This window comes from Larus michahellis, chromosome 9 (assembly GCF_964199755.1).
Source record: "Larus michahellis chromosome 9, bLarMic1.1, whole genome shotgun sequence".
Taxonomy (NCBI): domain Eukaryota; kingdom Metazoa; phylum Chordata; class Aves; order Charadriiformes; family Laridae; genus Larus; species Larus michahellis.
The window spans coordinates 20,652,371-20,676,764 of record NC_133904.1 but is presented as its reverse complement, the minus strand read 5'-3'; the positions used below and the strand labels follow the sequence as shown (position 1 = coordinate 20,676,764).

The window sequence follows — 24,394 nt, the reverse complement described above, 5'->3', positions numbered from 1 at the left end:
AAAGTTTACCTGCATTACTGCAGTTTTAGTAAACTACATCGAGCCCAAGAAATTCCTAAGCTGAAAATGGCGACAAGAAAGGGATTAGTAAAGAGGATTATATATGCTTGTCCTGTTCTTAATGTTCCCGAGACATCCATTTACAGTTCATAGTTAAACAGGAGAGTGGGCAGATGGCGTGCCTTTCTTACAGTTGTGCTCACAAGTCAAGAGGCTGTGGTGTCTCAACAGTTGGATTCAAATACCTTCATCCTAAAAATCCTGAACATCCTAAGATGTTCAGGGTCCTTGCTGTTAGGCTTCCTTGGTTGGACGTACAGCTAGCCTGTATGCTTTACCTTTCACACAGTCTTTTCAGTAGCTTGAAAGCCTGCTGCTGAATCTCAGTATGTATTTTGAAATAATAAAAATCCATCACTGAGGTTTGACATAAGAAAATGAAACATCTCCACCAGATGGCACACCTGCATAAACACATTGGGGAAGAAGGTTCTGTTGTTGGCTTCGTTTCTTAATAATCAGCACTTCAATTTGCAAGATTAGTTTCATGGCAGATTAAGACTTATAGATTTGTAGCTCCTGTGTTTTGCTTTTCTTTGCTACCAGAAAATAAAAAATTAGGGTCTAGTTGTCAGAAAGTAGAAATGTGGGGGCTTTGGGTGACTCTGAAAATAACGATAAGCTGTAGTGCTTCCACTTTAGTTTCGTTCTGATTATCAGTGACGTAATTTGGTCAGTTGTGTCTCAGTTGCAAAGCAACAGAAACTCAGATTGATGATTTTATTTTGTTTTTTTTGTAATCTCCTGACTGATCCTGAATTTGCCACTTTAATTTCTCTTTACTTAATGAAATGCTAGTGTGCTTTCCAGCAGAATCTTCTCTTCCATCTGCTTTCTTATTTTCCTCCTTTGTAGCCTCGATTAGGGCTGTAACCTTTTAGATGTGAGCTGGTGCGATGGCCACTGTAGCTCACTTTCATCACAGATCTTCTGGGAGATTTCTCTTGCAGTCGTCGTGTAGAAATCTAGTGATCTAGCAGATGCTTACATCTAAATTTTTAGAACATAGTTTCAGATATCATAGTTATGGTTATTTCCAAAATGACACAACTTTTTACCTACCATCAGGGCTCTAATGTTTGCAAGCTTCTTTGATATTGAGGGGATGGCAACGGGAGCTCAAGTATGAACTGAAATAGAGGACTGTCCATGAGTCAACCAGAAGCCCAGTTTATTTCTATTAAAATTCATTTACTCTACACAATACATTAAAAAAATCGAGAAAGATAGGGAAGGGTAGTTTTATCCCTTTAAGGGAAAGAATGAGAGAACAAGAAATTTCTTGAGGCAAGAGTTTTAGCCCAGACCAAATCCGTTTACATGGAAAAACATATTCTTAATACAGGAAAAATTAATAGAAAACCAACTTTTTAACAGAACGAAGCATAGGATCCCACTTAACCAGGAGCAGTAGGATGAAGAATCAGCTGAAAGAGACAAACAGTAGTAGATCTCCACTGAAACATTATTACATCAAGAAGCTATGAAAATAGACTGTTGCCTTTTTAGCCAGAACACAGTGTACTGTACTATGAACTAATATTAACGGCTACTGTACCTGGCTGAGAGAGAGCAGACTCTTGCCAATACTGGGAGTCTTAACAGCTATCCCACACACGCTCTCAGGAGATCTGCAAAGTTATTGAGAAAAGTCATGTCACAGAATGAAGTGGGTAAAAACTGAGTGTGTGCTAAGTGTGTTCTTTGTGTCAAAACAAATGCCTTACTTTTTGTTTATTCCAAAGGAAGGTTTGAGGTGTTCAGATTGGAGTGAAAGTGTGCTAATGAACAGAAAATACTTTTTAACTTAGTGGGCTGTGGAATTTAAAAATGAAAAAGTTTTTTTTTTTCAATTCCATTTAAAATGTGACACAATCGGTAGATTTATTTATTTGCTTAACAGCAGCAAATGCATTTTAGAATGAAATCATTAAATATAACTTTCCCTTGTGCTTCCTTGCTTATGTCACATTTCTGGACTCCCTCTTCTCCTCCCAGATTGATTGTGTCTTTGCAAACAACTAAAACCATTTATGGAATGCAATTGCTTATCTGATTTTAGTTCTTAGTCATGTTGTCAGTTGTTACAGAAGAAAGACAGAACCCAGAATTAGTCTTTGGCAGGTAAAAAGCCCTTTTAGATCACCTTTAAGATTAAGCCACCTTAATATTATGAGACCACTGATTTCCTGCTGCAGCTGATAGATTGTTTCAGTAGTTCTTGTTAGTTCGTGGTTTGCAGATTTATAAAACCTTTTGCACTAAGGAAGCACTAATCCAAGTGCTTTCTAAGCTTGACATTGGTAATACACTAATATCAATAAACAGACAGGGTTTGTCTTGCTTTGATAGACGTGGTATGTACGCCTTTTTTAGTTTCAGGGTACTGACTCCGTTTCCTCAGTGCGATTGTGAAAAGCTCTGAGTAGTTCTGTTTTAGAAACAAGAGTTCTAGATGTCTGTAACAGATATTTTTTTCTTTTTGGTATCTATTAAAAAAATTGTGTTCCTTACTGTGTGTTTGGAGGGGGTGGGGATAATTCCAAATACTGCCTTATTTGCTAGGTATTTTGCTCTCTGAACTCTTTCATGTGAGGAGAGGGACTTTCGAGAACTACGGACATTCTCACCTGGGAGCAGCCAGGCTGTTGCTCCCTGCCCTCTCTCTGCTCTGCATTAACTGCTTGGTCACAGACGGCGCTTAGGTCATCTTATAAATGCGGGTGGACTTTTGATGGATTTGTAGTATTAATTTGTATTCTCTGGGAACTGATCTGTATGTAATTATTTAGTGTCCAGTCTGTTAAGTCAGCCTGTCAAAAGGTGTGTCAGTGATGGCTCTTTCTGTTTGCAGCATTCTTGGGTGTCCATCAGAGCACATTTTTTCAAAGGGAAGGAAGACTTACTCACAAAATGAGTGTTACTTACATCTACTTACTATCTTCTACTCCAATGGCCATATATTTCAGTGTTAAAGTGATCTGCAGGTAGCAAAGTGTAATTGTCATCCTCTAATACAATCAGGGAAAGGAAGGTAATGAAAAATTGCTGTATGCCTAAAGGAAGTTAGCAGGATTGCAGAAAAAAAAAAAAAAACCAAACCCAAAATGAACCCCTTAGTCTAATACTTTGAGCTAGTCTCTCCTCATGCAAGAAGGAATTGGGTTTTTTCACTTATTTTTTGTTTACTTACCCTTTTTTTTTTTTTAAACTATGAAAGGGACGCTTCAGATAGTATGGAAATGGGAACCACTATTATCCTTATTATCCTGAAAAAGGACTGCAGCACAAAAAGAGGAGAGTTAGGAAATTAAAAATTTTTTCCTGTAAGAGTCTGCTGGAGAAAAGATGGGACTGTAGTGCGAAGTTTGTTCTTGCAGAGGCCCCAAGCTAAATACCTTTAACGATACAGTTTTTTCTTATTTCCTGTATGATACATCAGTGCATTCACAAGATAAACTTACCGTGTAGTTTTCTTGGTGTAGTAGACTAGGGTCCGGTTAGGCCAGTTAAAAGATATTATACCAAAATACCGATTACTGGAAAAAAATCAGACAATCTCTGAAGCTGGAAGTATTTGTGCAAAATTTAGTTACCAAACAGCTCTATGAACTATAGAAGAGCTGAACTGTAAATAAAATAAAATAAAATTCAATTAAACTTAAAAAAAAGATTAATACCTGCTTTATGATTGAGTGGATGGTAGATTTCATCTTCAGAGAATTGCAAGAGTATTCTTGTAGGAATTCAAATAAGAAAATAATTTTTGTAGGGATTTTCATCATTTTTCAGATAGCCTCCATTTCAGAAAGTAAAGAAGGTGTGTGAAGCTGTAGATATAGGTGTTTCATGTCTAGCAGTGTTTGGGACTAATTCGAGATGTAGAGTGATGTTTTCCGTTGTGCACCTAGAGCGGTGGGAGTATGCCACGTGTGCCAGCACGTATATTAATTTTACTGCAGGGGGCCAAACTGCAGGCAGCACAGAATAGTGCAGGGGCTGCACGTTGCTTTGGGAGGATCCAGCGTAACTCCCTGTTTTGGGCTGGGCAGGAACTGCCACAGACTGTCTCAGTTCTCTCCAGGCACAGGCTGCATCAGAAAGAATCGGGGCTGTGTGTCCGGCTGGCGGCTGGCCACCCACAGCAGGAACCTACAGGAGGAGCAACTGCTCCTTCCATACAGGAACTGCACAGAATCCAGCCCTCTGCCCAGTCCTACTAATCCTTCCTTGCATGCATTCAGTGTACGGCCAAGAAATCATGGATTTAAATGTGGAAGTGCTGAAATACATTGATGTATTTCTACAGATGAAATGTGGCCTATAAATACAGAGGTCCTTTTCCTTTAGCTTATAAAATGTGTTAAACTTGCTAAAAATATTTAGCCCACACTAAAAAGAAACGCTTAATTCACACAATACTTAGATGTAATTTTATTTCTATATTTGCTATATAGACCTCCAATATGAATATCCCTCATTTATCCATTTGCAGTGCAAAAAGAACAGATAACACATTTTGTATTTTTTATTAAAGTTTACGTTATGGTAATGTTCCAAGACCAATCAGTGCCTTCTGTCCTTATGATATTTCTTATGCATTCTGAATTATCTGTTTGTGGGCAATACTAAAATCTTAATTGGTGAGGTGTAAATAATTTTAGATAGAAATACGTTAACTTTAACTTTCTCTTTTATTTAGCCCAGTAAATTTTCAGTTATTTATCATTTCCTGTACAGCACAGTAAGCACTGGAGGAAAGCAAATTGGGGGACAAAATGAAGATTAAATAATTGTCATGAAATACTTGGATTTGGGCTCAACAGTATTTCCACATAGTCACTGGATCAGGTGTTGATACCATCCTCTATTAACCTGCAGTGCACACAAGGAGTGTACAAGGAGTATCATATGTACAAAGAGTTCCCTCTTTCTAAATCCATTCGTAGCAGTGATAAATTCTATATCCAAGCACAAGTCATCTTGCATAGATTCCTAGTCCTTTGAAACAGTCCTAAAATTATTCTTTCTCTGACACTGCCAAGAAGTCAGTATAAAGAATGTTAAATTAAACTACTTTTCCAAGGTTAACTCAGTGGGAGGAGAGAGTTTTTATTTCTCTTGTGCTCACATAGCATACGTTACCTTTTTTTGGCAGATGACCAACATACAGTAGGATATAAGGACATGAGCGGTAATTCTTTAATGCAGTAGAACTGAAAATTTATTCTGCATGTTTCTTACCGTATGATGTTGAACACATGCTTTGAATGTTTGAATTTTGGTAAAATTGTCCAGAAAGAATTTTAGAAAAAATGGAAAGGTGGAAGCTTTCCCTTGAGAGTTAATGTGTTGTACAGCTTTTTTTTTGGTTTTTTTTTGGTGGTGGTTGTTGTTGTTTTTTTTACCTGAGGACAGAAACCGAAGATGACGTTTAACTTACGTAGCATCTTTATAGACTGAAGAGAAAGAAAGGGAATTTGTCAACAGAAGTAACAATGTAATATGATTATTTTCTATCTGAGTCCTTTTGAGTAGTGTTTTGATAAACCTTACACATTTTGTACGCTGATGCCTTCTGTAGATTAGGAAAATCCCTTTCTTTAGCCTCTGTGGTTAATCCTGGTTGAATTCCATTCCTCTGTTGTTAAATGAAGCAAATGAAAACCCGTCTCGCTGTCTTCTCTCAGATGAAGTTACAATATAGCACGGTGTGTTTTTTCAGTGCTTTATATATGCTTTAATTATGGAATTTGTAGATGTTTCAAAGAGAGAAAGTCTTTATTTTTGCTTAATGCCTTAGGATATTGCCAAGGCAATAGCCATTCTAAATCACATTCTGTGAGAATACCTGGAGTATTCTGCTTCTAGATCGTCTTCTTGGACTGCAGCAATGTGACTTTTCCTTGGTGCTGCAATCCACTCCTTACGCTCGCCAGAGTTAGTGGTCATCTGATTTACTGTCCCAGTTCTGCAGTTATTTGGGTTTTGGCTTTTAATTTTCTTTCCCATTTTAGCTCGTGGCTGACTGAGTTAGACAGAGGTTTCCTCCAACCTCATTTTCCACAGAGGAAATAGCAGTGCAGAAAATCTCATCAGGATGTAATCTCCCTTTATTTTTCTTGTCATAGAAAAATCCTGGCTGAATATTAGTGGATTCAGCTGACCAGATGATAAGAAGTCTAAGACACAAAATCTGCAAGTCTTTTTTATTTGTACTTTAAAAACATATATGTATTTTTAGAGTCTCTTGAAACCTTTTAACGAAGTTCGGGGTTGGGGGTTTTTTTCAAAGAAAAGGTACAGAGTACCTGTTTCCTATTGATTAAGTGGAAACTCTATTCTTGCCCCAAATGAATATTTTGAATTTTTTTTTTTTTTTTTACATATGTCACTATTGTGGTACACTCCCCAGCCATTCTGTCTCCTTTCATGCCTCTCAGAGACTAGATAATGTAATTTTCTCTTTACCGTCACTCTCTGGTCACCTTGTGAATGCTTTTAGGCCCTTTTACACTGATGATCTCCCATTTTGTGATAAGCATTGATACTCTTCCCCTGTCTTTTTCTTCCTATAGAGCTATGTTTGCTTCTAGTCACAACAGTATTTCTCCCACTCATTCTGTTCAGTTACCAGCTTCGTCCCGCTTTCAGTACAAATTGCTCGATAGCTCAAACCAAAGGTGAACCAAACACAGAGCCTGTCAGTAAGAGCAGCCAGTCGCAGATATTGAGGCAACATTAGATGAACACGTGGCAAGTACTGGGTGATACTTCTTCCCTGCTTCTCTCGGCCTCCCATTAAGGGACTCTATTTAGCATTTGTATCATAGAATCATAGAATGGTTTGGGTTGGAAGGGACCATAAAGATCATCTTGTTGCAGCCCCCCTGCCATCATCTGCCTTAAGGCCTCTACAGATGTAAAAGTCTACATCTGAGCTAGTTCTTAACTTCGCATTCAGAGCAAAGAAGGATACATTACAAGTATGTTTTGACTGTATTATTTTAGACCTTAGGATGAGATGAGTGGTGCCTTGGAACTGCATATTTCTCCGCACTGCCTAGCAGAGAGCATAGGTGAATAGCCCAGATGTAGATGTGTAAAACTAAAATGAGTCCTAACCCACGTGTGTCTGCATCTCTCCCACCTCTGCATTTTGGCTTCATTACTGACCCTCATTAATAAAATGCCCTTTCTGAGGTAGTCTGCAAAGTCACTACTTTTCACTTATTCAAATAACCCTAAAGAGCCATTTCTTTTATGATGCCTATAAGAAATTAGCCAAGTCGTCTGCTGTTCTGTTTCCCTTACTCATCTCAAGAGTGAGCTACTCAGCTAAGTGGGCGGAAAGGATTGAATGATGGAAGAAAAGGAGGATGAAAACATGTTGAAATTGAGGATGGCAGAAACTAGCAGGATAAACTGTGGAGGAAGCACAGGGAAGTTAATGCTATTTAACAACAACAGAAAAAAACACGTAGTTAATACAGAAGCACCTTTATGGCTGTACTGTTTACATTATTTCTGTGTCATTTCCCTGAAAAAGGGGATAGTGAAATGTCATAGATGCTGTAAGCTGACTGTACCTCCTTGCTGTATTGCATAGTTTACATGCTGTTCAGTATAGATGATAATACTTTTACACAGATTTTGATGACTGCTTTACTGAGATTCAGTTAGCAGAGTTTCATTACATAGAGGAAAGTTTACATGATCAGGAGGATTTTTGCTTTAATAGCTCTTTGTTTTCTGTTTAATGTTGAAGGTTACAGCGATTAGCAAAAGACCTCTTAAAGCACCTCCAAATGCAGGATGGCTGTTCGGTGGGGAGCAACAAAGTTTCTGGTCTGGACAGAACTTTAGGAGAGATCTCGCGTATTCTGGAAAAAGAGGTATTGTGACTGTTATGGTATAACTTATGATTAACCTGTAAACTGTGTTGCCCTCAAATATCATCAGTTTGGATTTGGGAATGTTTTAAATGTGTACTGATGAATGCGTGACCTTTGTGTAACACGCAGCGTCTCCTCTTACTCTTTTCTGTGGTGGTTGCAGCAGTGAATGCTTTTGTTTAGACATCAGATTTTCTATAGGCAGTTTTTCAGAAATGCTGAAAACGTGCTTGACTGATGCTAGATCATCTGGATAAAGACAAGCTGTACTTCCACTGGATTCTTCATTAGGATTGTTTTTAACCTGGGTCATTTCAGTCATCTAGTTTATAGTGTGTACCTACAAACAGCTTTTCCAATAAGGAGTCAAAACAATTAGCAGAGAACAGACTAAAGAACTGGAGCCACCTTTGCTATCACAGCCACCAGATTGTGGTGCTACGGCCGACTTTTGAAGGAGCACAAATCTGTTGGAGTACAACAAAACCTATTTTTTTGGGGGTAGGTCTTTGATAGGGGATGAAGGTATGGTGTGCGTATTTACATGGCATATTTCTATGTTTTGAATTTTTTTGAAGTGCTATGTTTGTGGAGCATGTTTTGATTTATGGTAAATGTTGGATTTTTTTAATTGATAGCATAGCATTTACATCTTTTTAACTGTTTTATCATGGTCAGTGTGCTGCCACAGTGCTTTGTGTCTTGGTATGCATATTTTTGCTCCATTAGGACCACAGTGTTTGAGTTTTCAGCTGGAACGTTATGTTCTGTTTTCTCTCTAACCGTTAGAAAATACTTCTCTTTCGTATCTGTAATCAAGAAACCATGAAAATTATTTCTGAGAGGAGTCAAATTAATGAAATCTGAGGAGGGGTTGCATCGTTGTTCAGAGTTAGTGTCTGCGAAGATGAGAGCTCTACTTGATGCTTTTCACAGCTTAGTCAATACTGAATGCTGCCCGGGATGCATAGGGTTCTTGCCATGTGTTCTGTCAGTTGCTTTGAGCTGCTGAGCAAGTTTAATAGCGTTTTTGAAAGACTTGTGACATTTTCAAATTTTGCAGTGTTTGTGTTAAGAAATTAATTTGTCAATAATTATTTATTTCAAAATCTAGAAATCACGTTGCATGAAGACTATAAAAACATGTATTGTTTTTGAAAGGTAGGTAAATAATTATTGGAAACTGTTATTGGGAAGTGATGTTGTATCCAGCCTCTCATCAGTAGATGTTTTCTGAGGTTCTTTTAAATAAGACATGAATTGCAGCTAAATGTTAATCGTTAATTGTTGATAACGTTTTACTAATAGTTGGTAACGTTTTACTGCTTGTTGAGTCTGCAGTGGAGAAGTAAAAGATCAATTTGATAGTATTAATAGGCATGCATTGTTGATTTGGGTTTTTACCCCCAAAACATTACTCTGCCACTGAAGAACTGTTATTATATCTGAGTGTCCTAATCAATAAGGTCAAGAAAGATTGATTTCAGTAGCTGTCGCTGTGTTTACGACGCAGATCGTACATAGTCATTTATAGAAGTGGATAGTAATTCTCTTGTTAACTTGCAAGTCAAGAAATCAGCAGACACATCTTACATGTCAATGGGCGGTGAAAAGAATCTTGATGGTGTCAGTCAGCGACTGAGAGGAGGAGACTGACACTGTTAATTGAATTTCCCTGGAGAGCATAAAAATATACCATAATGTGGGGGGAGGAATGAGAGAGTGGGAACCACACAAGCTGTCAGTGTGTGTGAGCTGATAACATTGATTTACCCTTGCTAATGGCCTGGGTTGAATAAAGAATTGCCCTGAGGGAGGACAGAGTTCACTACAATAGATCCTTGCCACTTAGTAGAAATTCTTCAGGCTCAGAAGAAGTTTTGCAAAAGTATTATTAAACAAAATTGATCCAAAAATACCTCTTTTCAGTCATTCTGTGAAACATTGGGGTTTTCTTTTGTTAGTAGTTTACACTGACTGAAAAATGTATTTGTACAGTCTCACCAGGGAAATAAAGATTTGTTTTACAAACCATGAAATAAAATGCTGAGCTCCTGTTGGTAAATAAGAAGAATAAATACCATTAAATTTCTCAACAGAAGGAAGAGTTACTCAGCTCATTAGAAATTCCATGACTACTAAAACAGCATTAAAGAGTGGGAATGTATTCTTTGTGCAAACTTGAATCACAAAAAAGCCACACACAAGAGATTGACAGCCCTGTCTGACTGGGTTTTGCCTTCAGGTAGAATCGAATCAGACTAAAAATTCCTTTTGGCATTTAGTCTTCATCTGTTGTGTTTCATAGTAATGAATACTGCTTTTTCTCACTTCTCAACTTCTTTTATAACATGAGAACGTTCTAGGATGAGGCAAGCCTGCATGACTATTGTGGTAAAGTTGATTTTGTTTTGCCTGCCTTCCTGCTCTGCTGAAGTAAGCAGATTCTGCAGTCTGGGCCAATATAGCAAGAAGAGTTTGTTTAATGTAAACTAAAAGTTTTCTGTATTGTCATTGCCTCTGGATGGTCAAATTTGAGAAATCGGTCTCGCAGGCAAAGACACGTCTTAACCACTGTATTTTTTGAAGTCCTGTGTGTTTATTGTAGCACCTTACCTGCTTCTCGTTGACGCAGAATTCGTAGGCTGCTGCCGGTGTCCCACGCAACACAGCAAAATCAGCAACTTTTACTTTGAATCCAGTGCATGATTTAAGTGCTAATAACTGAAACAGGAGTTGCTTTGCTGTGCTTCAAGTGGTTGTTACATCTCCAGACCTCTTCTTGGTATGTCCATGTTGGCTTACTTGGATGAAGCTCTACAACTGATAGAAGTATTGCACCGTGTCCCATAAAAGGATTTGTAAGTAAGCAAGTTGAAGCACAGGTTTTGAGGATCTGACAAGGAGCATCGCCATTAATTGCATGCAGCCTGTGGTTCACGTGTATTTTCATCAAATAAACATAAAGGGAGCTAAAAAGTCATAAACCATAAGGCTTTCCAGTTTGAAATAGATTTGTACCCCTCAGGTCACATGTCCCTGCTTCTGCTAGAGACATCAAGCAGGAGGCACAAATCTGGATGTGGGTGCCTACGCCTGTTACGCTGTCCCGGAGATGTATCTACAAACAGGGACTGCCAGGGTGCTGGCTTGGGTGTGCGCTAGATTGTTGGAAGAGAGTCCTTGAGTTCTGTGCATAGTCTGTCATCCTTTCTGGCAGAAATCCTAGAAGGAAGTTGTATTCACTTTCACCTCTACTTTGTTTAAAAGTATATTAAAAAAAACAAACATGCGCACAGACACAACAGCAAAATGCACGCAAATGTTACCAGAAAGCCCTGGCCTGATGTTGGCGGGCTGTCATATGGGACTCTTCAAGCTCTTAATAAGATCTGATAACGCTCAGTTTAAGATCTCCCATGAATGGGCCTTTGATGCTAAAGGAAAAACTCATGTACCCTCTTAAGGAAGGCAGAGCTGATGTTTGGAACTGCAGGGCTAAAGCAGATTTTCTGCCACAGTTCTTTTGATTTTATACATGCTCATTCTTTGATGAGGCTAATTTTACACATCCATTACCAAGGGCAGCAGTGTGTTCAGGTGTGCAACGAATGCTGGATTAACTGCTCAAGTTCGACTTGAGCACTCACACAGAATGTCCTGCAGTAGGGAACGCTGTCAGAAACCGGTATATTTAAAGCTGTATAGCATCTTAGTGTGACTACAGGTACAGTTTTAAGTTGCTTATGATTATATCATTTATTTCCCTCAGTCTATGGAGGTGAGGTTTATTGATTAAAAAAACAAAACAGTTTTCTACTATACAGATGTTAGATGTTACACCGACTGAAGTACATATATATTTCTAAGGCCATGAACCTGACTAGGGTCAGAGGTTACTGCCTCTTGGGTGGTCATCCTTAGGCTGGCTGGCAGACCATCACTTCCCTAAAGTTATTCCTAAAATTTGGTTATAGAGGGATTTTTTTGGGTCCATGTTTTAAAACTCCTACTTTTAAATGTTTGAAGTATTCTGAGTGGTTTTGGTAGGTGTAGGCTAGGCAGAGATGGCAGACACCATTATTTTGAGGAGCGTGGCAGGATGCTGCCTTCAGTAAGGGTGGTGACACGCAGCTGAGGGCAGTAGCCTTTTCCCCTGGCTCAGCTGCAGCTAAACCATTGCAGTTAAATCACTGTAGTTAAATCTGTACAATACTTAACGTGTGACATCTAGACAAGCCCTTAATTTGTCTCCCTCCTGTCCTTCTGACTGGGAGTATGACACAGAGGTTCAATATGATCATGAGGGCACCTCAGGATTTTTGGAATCCAAGTGCAGCAGTTAACCTGCTTAACTGGAATTATTTTTATATGATGGTTCTCATCAGACCACTAGTTTGAAAGAAATCTTCATAACAACAGAAGTTACAAGATTCCTTTAACTAAGTGATCTGATGGAGAAGATCTTACAGCTGTGTTCCTGAGGAGGGGGCTGCAGCCACCGGGGAATTATAGAGGTTTTATACATGTCCCAGGCTAAGCAAACATTACAGCTGAACTCACATGTCCCTTGCAAGGCACAAAGCCCCAACAAAGAAGGTCTCACTGTTTCTGATGTTCGTAGAACTTCCTATGGTTTTGTACAGTTTTGAGGATAGCTGTGTTCCCGTAGCACTTATAGTTACTCACCAGCTCTCTTCATACAAATCTAAAAGTAGCTGCTTTTCAGTAGGCTAAATTTCAAGATACCTCTTTTTATTACTAATTCAGAATAGTATACTTACTGGAAACAGATTTCGGGGGGGGGAAGTATACTTCCTTGGAAAAGGTGTAATTTTGTAAATGAAAAATGTGTGAATCTGAGCTATTAATTGACTGCAGTGTTTTAATACTTTTTTAAAAAAAGGATCTCAATGCTTATGACCTCTGGAACGTGCTCTCTCAGTGACCATTAACGTTTGTTTTGTGTCAGGCAATGTTTTTGGTTTTGCGATTTTTAGATAGATTTTTCGGCCTCCTGCTTCGGCAGTCATGATGTCAGTTATTTACATTTCAGTAAAATGTTTGTCGTAGCTTTCAAATACATGGGGACTGTAGACAGACAGTGTTTATCCCATTGTAAAGACTGTCAGAAATGGCTGGCTTTAACAGCACACTCAGGCCCCATATTTATGTTTTATTCTCTAAACTGTCAGGCCCATTGGGTATGGTGACCACAGCCAGTGTGAAGATTAATAGGCCAGTTTTTGGAAGGCAAACTGAATTGGATGGCCAGTTGCTCCTGATATTATTTTTTTTTTTTCCTCCCCAATAATACAAATTCTGAATCGTCAGAAACCAAAACAATAGAATTAAAACTGTTGAAGAACTAAGGTATGGAGCAAGAGCCATGTTAAATGGAACATGTGTAGGCTTTTGTACCATTCACGATAAATTTCTTTAAAAGTCTCTATGGAGATTTAAAATTGCCTCGTGTGTGTATATGTGCATATATAAATATATATATAACATGTATATACAGATAAAATAGATTTTAGAAGCAAATACTGTATGCTATAAATACTCAGTAATGTTACTTGTTTAAGTATATTTAAGAATACAGTGGGACTTGCGATTCCCAAACTCTTACATGTTTAATTTTGGTGCTGCAAAAATTTGTGAAGCTGGCTTGAGCACGTAGGCAGCTGCGTGTTTCTGGTGTAGCAGAGTAGTGTAGTCATCAAAAAGCGGATCGAAGACACTGAATATAATGGCTGGATTTTATTTTTCAGAAGAACTGAATTCTGGACCAGCTGAAAGGCAATAATGTATCTTTAAACTTTTCTTAACCTGATTATATGTGAACTGGATGTGGCATTATTGCTGCACATAATCGTTGTTGCTCTGAGTATTAGACAAGATACTGTAATTTGATATCAAATTTTTGAAGGCAGTTGGAATTCATAAGCTAAGCAAGAATAACATAAACAGGTAGTATATTTTATGCTAGATAATGTCACTGGAAAAAACAGACTAGTTTTAAAGCACCCAGGCCATAACTTGAGGTTTGTGGCTTCTGTTTCGTAATTGAAGAAAACTGTCAAGAGTGAATTAGAAGCAGCAAATTTTAAACCTAAATTTTGGCTAAAAAGCAATCATTCTGTTAATCAGCTAGAGTCCTTAGAGGCAAGGTTAATCAGTATCTCTGAAGAAAGCAGGAGTGTTAGCAGGCAGAGCAATGATTCAGTAATCTTTTCAAAATTAATAGTTCTTGTGTTTGGAGCACTGAAGGGTCAGCTGAGAGTAAGATGGTGGCAAAAATCTGTGGTCCTAAAAAACCCTGTGATTTTTTTTTTTTTTTTTTTTCCCCAAAGGGAAGAGGTGGAGAGAGGTAGACAGTAATAGATCAGTTTGGGAGCTGTGAATAGAATAGATTCCTTATTTCAGTAGCAGAGCTATAGTCACTAGTTAAGGTTAAGTGTTAAGGGTTTCTACACCTCTAGAAGAAGCCCAGCATAAAGTCTGATACATGGATTCATTGAGGGCTGGAGAAATCACAGGAGGTGTCAGCTTATCTGTCGCCCTCTTACTAAATCAGAAAGTGCATCATAGGGCATTATATATGAAAAAGGGTGAAAGTTACTGTTTTAGTTAGTTTACCTAAGTTATGGGCTAGTGGCTTTACCCAAATTATAGACACATTGTCTATATTTTGTGATCTTATGTGTATGCATGCATACACACAGGCACGTTATCTGTATATTATTTAACACGCTCAACCAATTATTGTATATAGTATTCATTTCTCAGTCTGACTGAAGCTTTAAAAAGTTATTTAACGTTTATGTTTAAGCATTATTATAGTAATGAAAAGCTTGGTCAAGATGCCAAACTTTTCTAGGCGAGTTTGAGATTGAGAGCCGTTTGTATTCTCCTGACAGGGTGATGTCTGTGATGCAGCCCACTTCTGTTTTCTTGTTTACTTAGTATCTCCCATTTCTCCACTAGAGGACACTACTGGCAGAAACAACAGCTTGTCCTTTTAATCCTTAGAAGTAATAAATCTATTTAGAAGTCAAATTTTCTTTTTGGAAGAAAAATGCTTACATAAGATTTTAATTTAGTTAATACTGATATGACTTCTAGGCCAAAGGTATTACCTGCTAAATTCATTGGCAGGTTAATTCTCAAAGTTCTGTGTTTAGTTATGGCTATGTTTAGAACAGGCTTTAAAATATGGTTGATTTTTGTTTTGGACAAACAGGCCCCGGTTTTGTTCCATTTGAGTACTTCTATTGGAGAATGCCTTCATGTTTCCAACATCAGGTTGAGACAATTCTGTAGCACTTCATGTGCCAACATGCTTAGAAATTACACAGCTTTTTTCCCTACTGAGCTTCTTACAGCAGCATGTCTCCTGGTTTTGGTGCGTTGGGATATTCACATGGGTAACCAGTATATATCCTGGTAAGACTTAAATGTGCAATCATACAGGGTGTTCTATAGGAAAAAATAGAAGTACACGCATGCACAGTAGTCTTTAAAAAAAAAAAAAAAAGTAGCCATATGCCCACAGTCAAATAGGCATGTTTATAAGCCACTGTCGTTTGTGCTATCTACATTTTATACTAATCTGTAGTGCAGATGGGGGTGGCCAGTCTCCAGTGCTTGAGCAGCAGTTCAGCTTGGTGGCAGGAGTGTCACAGGACCAGCAGCAGGGCTGACCTCTGGCAGCAGCTGTGAGGCAAATTCATGGCTGAGGATGAAAACGAGCTGGCAAAGGTCCCCGAGCCCCACATCAGGCCTTTGCCTTTTCCACCTCCACCCTTCCAGCTGTGCAGTGGGACCCTGTGGAGTCGTTGGTACTGTCATGTTGTGACCTACTGCCTTTCTCTTATACGCGATATGTGTCTTTTGGCTCTTAGCCATATGAAGCTTTTGATACATAATCCATTGGTTTTCACCAAAAAGCTTTCTTTTCTATTGGGCAGCGGGAATTTTGTGGCCAAAATGTTTAAAAAATAAAGATTCACATAGTGTCTTAACTGTGCTTTCATCAGTATTTGGGGGTTTTGTTCGTTATGAAAGTAGTTGCTATTTTCTTTTTATAGCTAATCAGAAGCTGTAACTTCATTTTAGCTAAACATATGATGTATTTCTATACAAAGAATGGATTATTTTTTTAATCTATCCATTAATTTTTCAACTTTGGATACTCCTGCAGTAGCCAATTCCAGAGCTACAGTGTTGTCACGTGAAGGGAAGTCATTAATCAAATGTAAAGCTGAATTATAACAGTTTAAAAATGATTTAAAGTCAAAATCCAAACTTTATGAAGTGTGTTAAATTGCAAAACTTAAAAATTTAAGTCTGTTTTACCAGGTAGAATTAGAATTCAGGCCCTTAGAACTCTGCGTTTTACCACCAAAAATCTAATAATTTTGCTAGCACAAGAGGTAACATAGGGAATTCTCTATTTGTGCTTCCTTTGTTGAAAGTGTTAATCGAGTCTTGAGCTGTTCTGAGGAAAGCAGAGAACATGAGTTCAGAGCGTGAACTCAAGAACTGATGAAGCAGATGTAATTGATGGAAAATCTGAGATGTAAGTAACTCTCCTCAAAATTAACTCATTTCTTTAAACCCTTTAATTTGGGAGATAGGGATTTTTGACATATACATGTTCAGCCCTGAGTGCCAATGATGCACAGTGCCACTAAAATGTGGTTTGAAGAAGGCTCAGCCATGTTCAGAGCCTGGAGTATGGGGTATTGTACTGTATCTTAATTGCATATGGTCCAGCCTGCTACTAGTAGTAGAAACGTCACCTGATGTGGTCGAACTCGGCAGCGGATTTGATACTAACAGGAGAGTGGCTGGGAGTTCAAAGAGCAGGCTGTGAGCAAACGCAGGAGCAGCTCTTTGGGCAGCATTTTCTACCCAAACAGCCATTCCCCGTCACTGCCGGGAGGAAGTCAATAGGTCAGGTATGTGTTGTGTGTTGCAGGTTGGACAAGGCAGCTTTCTATCATCAATAATTCGTTTGCCCAGAGTTTCTATAATCTGTGGATTAACCTTTTTCTCAAGATTAACATATAAATAGGAACTTGTTACTAGGGGTCAGCCACAGACTATTTTTTAACTTGTTTGCTGGAAATGGTATTAAAAGGCAAGTTCAGTTCACAGATAAGCTCTGCAGTGCACTTATTCCAAGATTATTCAGAGGTTAATTTACTGTGCGCAATGTGTGTAGTTGAAAACTGTTGTGTGTTCATTTCTGGTTCTGTGGGATGCAGTTAAATGTTGTGAGCTTCCAGTGCACAAAAGGCCACATAGTTTTGTGGCCTTTTGCTGTCAGATCAGGCTTTTTTCCTTCTCTGTCAGTTTGGAACTAATACGTCATATCAGAATGGACATAATGGATATATCTACCTTCCAAGGTATGCAGTTTCTTCACTAAGCAGTTACAGGACAAGAGATATGTTTTAATACCATTAAAGTACGGACACTGATTTCTCAGTGATGAGAAAATGCCCTACACAGACACATTTCTGTGTATCAGTAGATGCCAATTTATATAGCTCATGATAAAGTAATTATTATTGTAGTTTCTAAAGAACTGAAGTTTTTATTTTATTTAGCCTGATGGTGTATGTATACAAACGTGGTATATATACACACACCTTTTCTTGAAAGTATTCTTAAAATTCTACAGCTGATTTGAGACCCTCACTTCAGACTTGAGAATATATCAACTGTACGTGTGTCTGTTGTCTGTTCTCATGTCTGTACGGCTTCACAAACTCACACTGCTAATCTGTGCCTCAGTCCTTTGTTGCTGTCCCGTAGATGGGTAATGGGCAAATAGTCCACAAGGTTCCAAGAGAGTACGCAAGGCAATGGATGTGAAAGCTGTGGTTAGAATTCAGGTGCTCTTGACTGCACTAAGGTCTTTAAATGACTTTAAACAACTGTAGCTCCCTCTTTTCCCCACATAATTTTAGTATCTTCAGTTTTCCTTGATTGCACCAGTTTTCATAGCTCAGTTCAGCTGAAATCAGTGCTGCTTTCTAGTGGGTGAAAGCCGCCCCTGGGGAAATGTCAGCCGTAGGTATTTAAGATTCAGTGTTGCAAGAGGTCTGTTACTTCCCTACTCACTGGACAATTTTCCAATAAACTGCTGAGAGAGAATGGGACAAGGTCACATAATTATGCTCTTCAGATACTTGTTTGGGAACTTCTATTTATAAAGGTATTCAGAAAAAGTCAAATTGGCCTTAGCTAATGGAGCCATCTATGGAGGTCTAGAAGCAGTTGTTCCTCCTATTAGAGACTTAAACCTTTATCCTTGCTTTCCTCCTGTAATTGATGCACCTTCTCGATGCCCTGTTACTTATAAATAGACTAAACATTTATTTTTAATAGGTACAAGCGCTGCAATGCTCAGTGCTGCCTTTTGCAATATCTGTAAGGACAATTCTTTTTCCAAGCAATATGGGCTGTTCCCTTTTGTGCTACTTAGCATGAGTGAAAGCAGCTGAACAGATAACATGGAATTCACCAGTTTACCTCTCTCTCCTTTATGGCTTTCACTGACTCTTGAAATGTCACGAACAGGATTGTGAGGGTCCTGTCCTTGTCAACAGCAGTGTTAATAGAGTGCTTCTCTGTGATTTTACCAATGAACTGAAAAGACACTGCAGAACTTGGAAGGAGATCACGTAAATAAGGTTCATCTTATGCAATGAGATAATACAGTGATTCAGTAAGGAGCCCTATCCAGTGTGGTTTACCACACAATGTGGGCAGAACTTTGGAAAAAGAAGAACTAATAAAATATGTGATGTACACAGACAGAAGTTAAATTTATGAGCACGTGACATTTAGTGTTTGCAGAACAGGCTTAAGAATCAATTTCTTAGTCCCTGGGCCTGGACCAATTTTAAGTTGCTTGTCAATAATGTACTTTCAGAGGGTATAATAGTAAATGCCTCTTCTTTTTTTTATTTTTAATTGAATTTAAAAATAAAGTGAGCCTTATTTTCATTTTTGCATTTGAGTGATATATCAGCTGCTTTTTCACCCTTTTTTTGCTGTACTTAGATATTTGTCTTCCTTTATACTAAATAGAAGATATGTGAAGTTGCAGTTAGTATACCTGAGCTATTCAAGTTAGCATACCTTAGCTCTTCCTTTCTCAGGCCCTCCTTTCTGTGGCCTTGTATAGCAGTACCTGAAAGGCTTGGGTGCTTTTACACATAAGTAATGCATGAGGGAGGAGTTGATGCAAATACGTGATAAAAATGTCCTTAATGTGGATGAATACCTCCCCCCAATGGTGTGCAAAGGCTGCTGAGCCAATTCTGGCTCACGTTTTAATCTTAAACTAGTTTCCCATTGATGTTTGGTGCCTGAAATTCTGTTGGGGATGAAGTCACTCATGTTTGAAAAACAGTTTGAGATTTTCAGCTGGAATGGGGTATTATTATTGTACTGATTTCACTAGAGAGAAGTATTACAGGGAACAAAAGTTGTCTATTTTAATAGAATATATTAGCTTGATATACGGTACAGTGATGTTCGCTGTGTAGTTTTATGTCTGGAGGACTAATCAAAGAGTGTAGACTTTCTACAATCACGAGCGTATCTATGGTTTTGTATGTGCATGTAGATATACTTGTGTATTTATTTAAAGAGGGAGGAAAGAAAAAAAAAAAGAAAAAAAGGAGGAGGATTCAGTTGTCTGGTTTGTTTTTCTAAGGCAGCTTTGAACTGCATTTCTTAGCCCCTGGCATTTTAGATAGTATCTTCAAACACTAGATAAAAGGAAAGAAGAGAATTCTTATAATGGATTTCAACTATATTTTTCTAATTAGTTATTATTTCTTCCTTCAGTGAACAGTTTAACAAGTGTAGAATAGAGTTGCACAAGTTCGATGTGTTTTTTCAAAAATAGAAGTCAGAATGTTTCAAAGTATTTGAGTTTCATTCAGAAATATTTTCTTCTGAATAGTTTTAGTTCCTGAGGTCTGTTGGAACAGGCTTTCCAGATCAGCTTCTTTTTCAGACATAGTAGGCAGCACTAGCAGAAAGCATTCTTTTGGCTGATGAAGGAAAATACTCTTTTTTTAATCTACATAAAATACTGATTGTGGAGGTTTGTCTTGGAGGGTTTACACTGGGGTATTTAAGTTAGTTCAAAAAGATTTCAAATAGTCGAAATGTGAGGTGCTGAAGTTACACAGAACAGAGGTGCTAATGCTGACATTAAATCATTTCAGCTGTCAAAGCTCTGCATTATTTCTGATTCTGCTCTACTTATTAACTAATAATAATACTTTAACAGGAGAAATGTATGGAAGTGAGTACTTTGGTCCAGGACATTGGATTTCACCCAATAACACTTGCACCAAATTAATAAATTATGATTTAACTAGGATCATATTTTTCTAGGAGATAATCAGATTTGATTTAAAAACTTCAAATGATTGAGAGTCGACTATATCCTAAGTATATTATGCTTCTCGTTAATTCGCCTTGGCATTAAAAAAATCATTTTATTCTTACCTGAACTCATCCAGTTTCAGCTTCCAAATATTAGCTATTACTGTGCATCATCAGAGATCTTCTTCCCATTCAGGTACTTCCACACTGTGATCCCATCATATTTTTACTTGTCCCAACATAAACTAAATTATACTTCTGTAGTGTCTCATGATGAGGCAGGTTTCTCTGACCTCGGATCTTCTGTTTACAAATCTCCCAGTTTGCCAAATGTCCTGTGTAAAGGGGGGCGGCAGCACAGGACGGAGGTTTTGGTCTTGCTTCTGCCTGGAATGTTGTGCACAGAGACTAAAAGCTGTTACTAATTGAGGGTCACTTTATTTCACTCCGTGTTACGTTGTATTACCTACTGACTTGTATAAATGAACCAGAGATTTTTCCCCTGATTTGGTTTTATTTCAGAAGCATAAAGTTTATATTATCTGACTGCTTTAGTGAGGTAAACAAACCCCAGCAAAGTAACAGCACAGATCCATTGGCCTTTTCGTGTATTTTTTTGTTGACCGTGTTAGGTATGATGAGGCATGCGTGTAAATCACTATTTCTTAGCTGTGTGTATTTTTCTGTACCAAATGTCAGATAATGAGATGAAAACATTATTTTGAACTTTCTATTTGGTCTGCTAATTTTCAAATTTGCCAAACATACTTGTGTCATTGGGTAAGTGGTGCTTCTGAAGGTGCCACAGATGCCAAACCCTGATAAAATCCACCCTATCTTGTTAATGAACACACAAACAGTTGTTCCCCATCTGCCGCCTCTGTCTGAAAGGTTAGGAAGCCCTTCCTTCTTGATCACAAAGGACATAATTATTGTCTGTAGAGGAGTCAAGTACAAAGACAGTTCATCCAGTCTGACCGCTACTACACTGCAGGCCACCAAAGATTAACAGCTGCTTCTCCTTTGATTAGGTTAGGTAATAACAGTTACTTTAGTTAATAATTGGATGGATTCCCAGGCCATGTAATTCAGGTTTAGGCTGTCATTTTTTGCTGGCATGTAGCTGAGCTATATTATTGGAACGGAGCCTGTAATCCTATTAGTCAGTTGTCACTCAAGCCATAGGAGAGGCGAGAAGGGGAATTCAAATCCATTCAGGTGTTGTAACAGGTAGGTAGACATCAGCCACGCTAGCCCAGCTTTTGGATTGTTTGTCATATTTTTTTTAAAAAAAAAGGATTAATTTTAAGTTTCTTAAAATGCTTAGTTCATAGTTAATCCATAAAATGGTTACACGATGTGTTTAATTTATTGTTATTTCTGTTTACTTTGCCACACATGCATTAGTTTACACACACACACTCTCTGCTAAAGTTACTTGATTCATGCACTGTTCTGCTGAAACTAGTTGCTGTATGCTGTAAATTACAAGTTTATAATGGTCCAAAGATTAAGAATACATACTTAATCTCCCATCAGCTGTGTTGGCTTTCCTCCTGCACAAACTAGACTGCTGTGTGTCACACTGGTACAGCCTTGAGAGGGATAAGGAAAACAAGACTCTTTTCATGTGGTGGTTTTGAGGGCTACGTCTGCTGTTCTGAAGACTCCATCTCTGTTACTGTTTTTGTAGTGGTTAGGACACATCTAGGTGGCATCCCCAAGGTTTTTGTGCCTCCTTCTGTCTCTGTTAAGAAATGCATAGATGACAGTAATAATAATTTTTGCCTACATGTTCATTTGTCGCTGCTCTCCTGCCTGACCAGGTAACTTCAGAGCCTTGAAATACTTTGGTACTTAGAAATCAAATTGTTTAAAAATGTTATTTGAAGTATTTGTGAATTTCTGAAAACGTGTATGAGCAAGTCAAATTTTCACACAGTTTGAAAACCAGTTTATATGTTTTCTTTCATTCAACAAACATGAATTCCATTATATCGATTGCCTTTGTGGAATAACCTTCCCAATCCAAATATGCAGCCACTCAAAGGACAGTTTCTATATTGAAATTATGAAATGGGCTTCATAAACATCTAGTTCAGTGATTTGGGAGACTAAATTAGAAGTCTTGAGGATTCTTTCAAGCAGCAAAAATGTGCCATAATGGTTTATGCCCTTTTCAAAATAGGTATTTAATATTTACTCCCTGCAGTATCTGCCATCTTTCATACTTAGACGGTGCGTGGTCTGATCGGTGCCTTGGGTGCTACCAGAGTAAAAGTCGTAGTTACCTGAATGGGTCTTTCGTTCTCACACAGATTCAAGTGGGAACCAATTTAAATGAGAATATTATGTGAAGAAAGACTTTGAATAACTTACATGCCTCAGTGTACTTCTTTTGAATTTGTGTCATATTTTAATATGTATCAGCTAATGTAAAGCTTTAGCACTACAGAACATTGAGTTTGGATCATATTTTGAAGGATATAGGTTAATTTTGGGAAGAAAGACAAATTGGATAAGATAGCCTGCTCTCGTATGTTTATGCGTTAAGAAAGATTTCTTTAGATGAATATATAAATACATCAAAATTTGGAAATTGCCTCAAGTAGGAATTAATTCTGAATATTTTTTAAAATGGTGTTATTTGGCTGCTATACTTCAGAGATAGAATGGCAATATTTTTCAACGTTGGGGAGATTTAACACCGTTCATTCTTTATACACAGCTCATCAGTCCGAGGTCTCGTATTGTGGATAGCTGAGGGAATTGCCTGTGCACGATTCCTTTTTCATTGTTTCCTCTGGTACTGCAGTCCACCCAGCGTTCACTCTGAAAATGTCAGTAACCCAATATTCCAGTGCCTCTCCTGCTCTGCTGGGGACAGGGCACGTGGCCCTTCAGTTCCCATGACCTCCCCTGCCCCAGGACCAAGCTCAGGGAGCTGGGCCTCAACCTGGGACTCCTGAGAGCAGGACACTTGCCTGGTGACCGAGGTCACTCAGAAGCACTGGGTACCAGCAGTTACTTTGGTAATCAACATTGCCTTCCAGTAAATGGGTTAAAAGCTCTTGGAGTTCTCCATCTTAAAAGAATCCTTGGAGATTAATATATTAAATATCATGCCAAAAGTCATGTATTCCTAATCCCTAAGTGGCAGTTTTATAGACGTTTGTAAGCATGGTGAACAAATACCATGCTCATGGATCTTCCCCAACTTCACTGCTCCTTTGTTTCTTCCTTTTATCGAAGCTTTTTCCCCCTCTCTCTTCCATGCACATAGTTAGGGATTTATTTGCCTGATGGCTAAGCATCAAAATGCTGATTAATTTTTATGAGTAATCCAGAGAGGAGAATAGTAGGACATAAAGCTAAATCATATAAAACTGGGGTAAATTACAAACTCGCTTCTGCTTGATAGAAAGTTGTACTAGTAAAGGAAGTTCCTTAAAATGTAAATTTGTATTTTGCAAAGTATACTTGTATTTTAGCAAAATATTAGACAAAAGTGAAACAGGCACTGTGAAAAAAGTCTGTCTGTAAAAGAAGTGGTGCTCCAGCTTGAAGTGCAAGGAGAGCATGTAGGAAATCAAACAGCTTCAAAAGATTAATATTCTTTTAAAATAGATACATGAAGATCTCTTCTCCCAATGGGAAGACATTATAGCTTCTTTCAGTGTGGCTCTGGAGATGGATTTGGGTGGGGGGAAGTTCCCTTCTAGACACTTTATTACTAGGTATTTATGGAGAAAAGAGGAGTTCTGGAAAAAAAAAATCACAGATAAAAGTTTACATGGAAAAAAAAAAAAAAAGGATGGGTTTAACATTAATGAATATAAAGAGTTGAGAAACAAGCCAAGTAGGAAAATGTAAGAGTGTACGCTTTCAAGAATGGAGTAATTGCTAAGGGGAGCAACAAAATGAGTGCAATAAAATGGGATATAACTCAGAGTAATGGGATGAAATCAAGAAAGGGCATATTTGGTCTAAATGACAGGAAAGAGTTCTTCGCCACGAGA

The 24,394-nt window shown here is 38.1% G+C and overlaps 1 protein-coding gene across 6 annotated transcripts in view; it reads left to right on the top strand.

The window, feature by feature from the left end:
* Positions 1–24,394, top strand: part of SCAPER (S-phase cyclin A associated protein in the ER) — a 164,389-nt gene that overhangs the window by 80,840 nt on the left and 59,155 nt on the right. For all 6 annotated transcript variants that reach the window (XR_012588928.1, XM_074599600.1, XM_074599598.1 and 3 more), the window contains one exon: positions 7,829–7,955. Coding sequence is in view for 5 of the 6 variants with exons in the window: in XM_074599600.1 (XP_074455701.1) it covers positions 7,829–7,955 (127 nt within the window). In the remaining variant the exon portion in view is untranslated. The remainder of the gene's footprint in view (positions 1–7,828; positions 7,956–24,394) is intronic.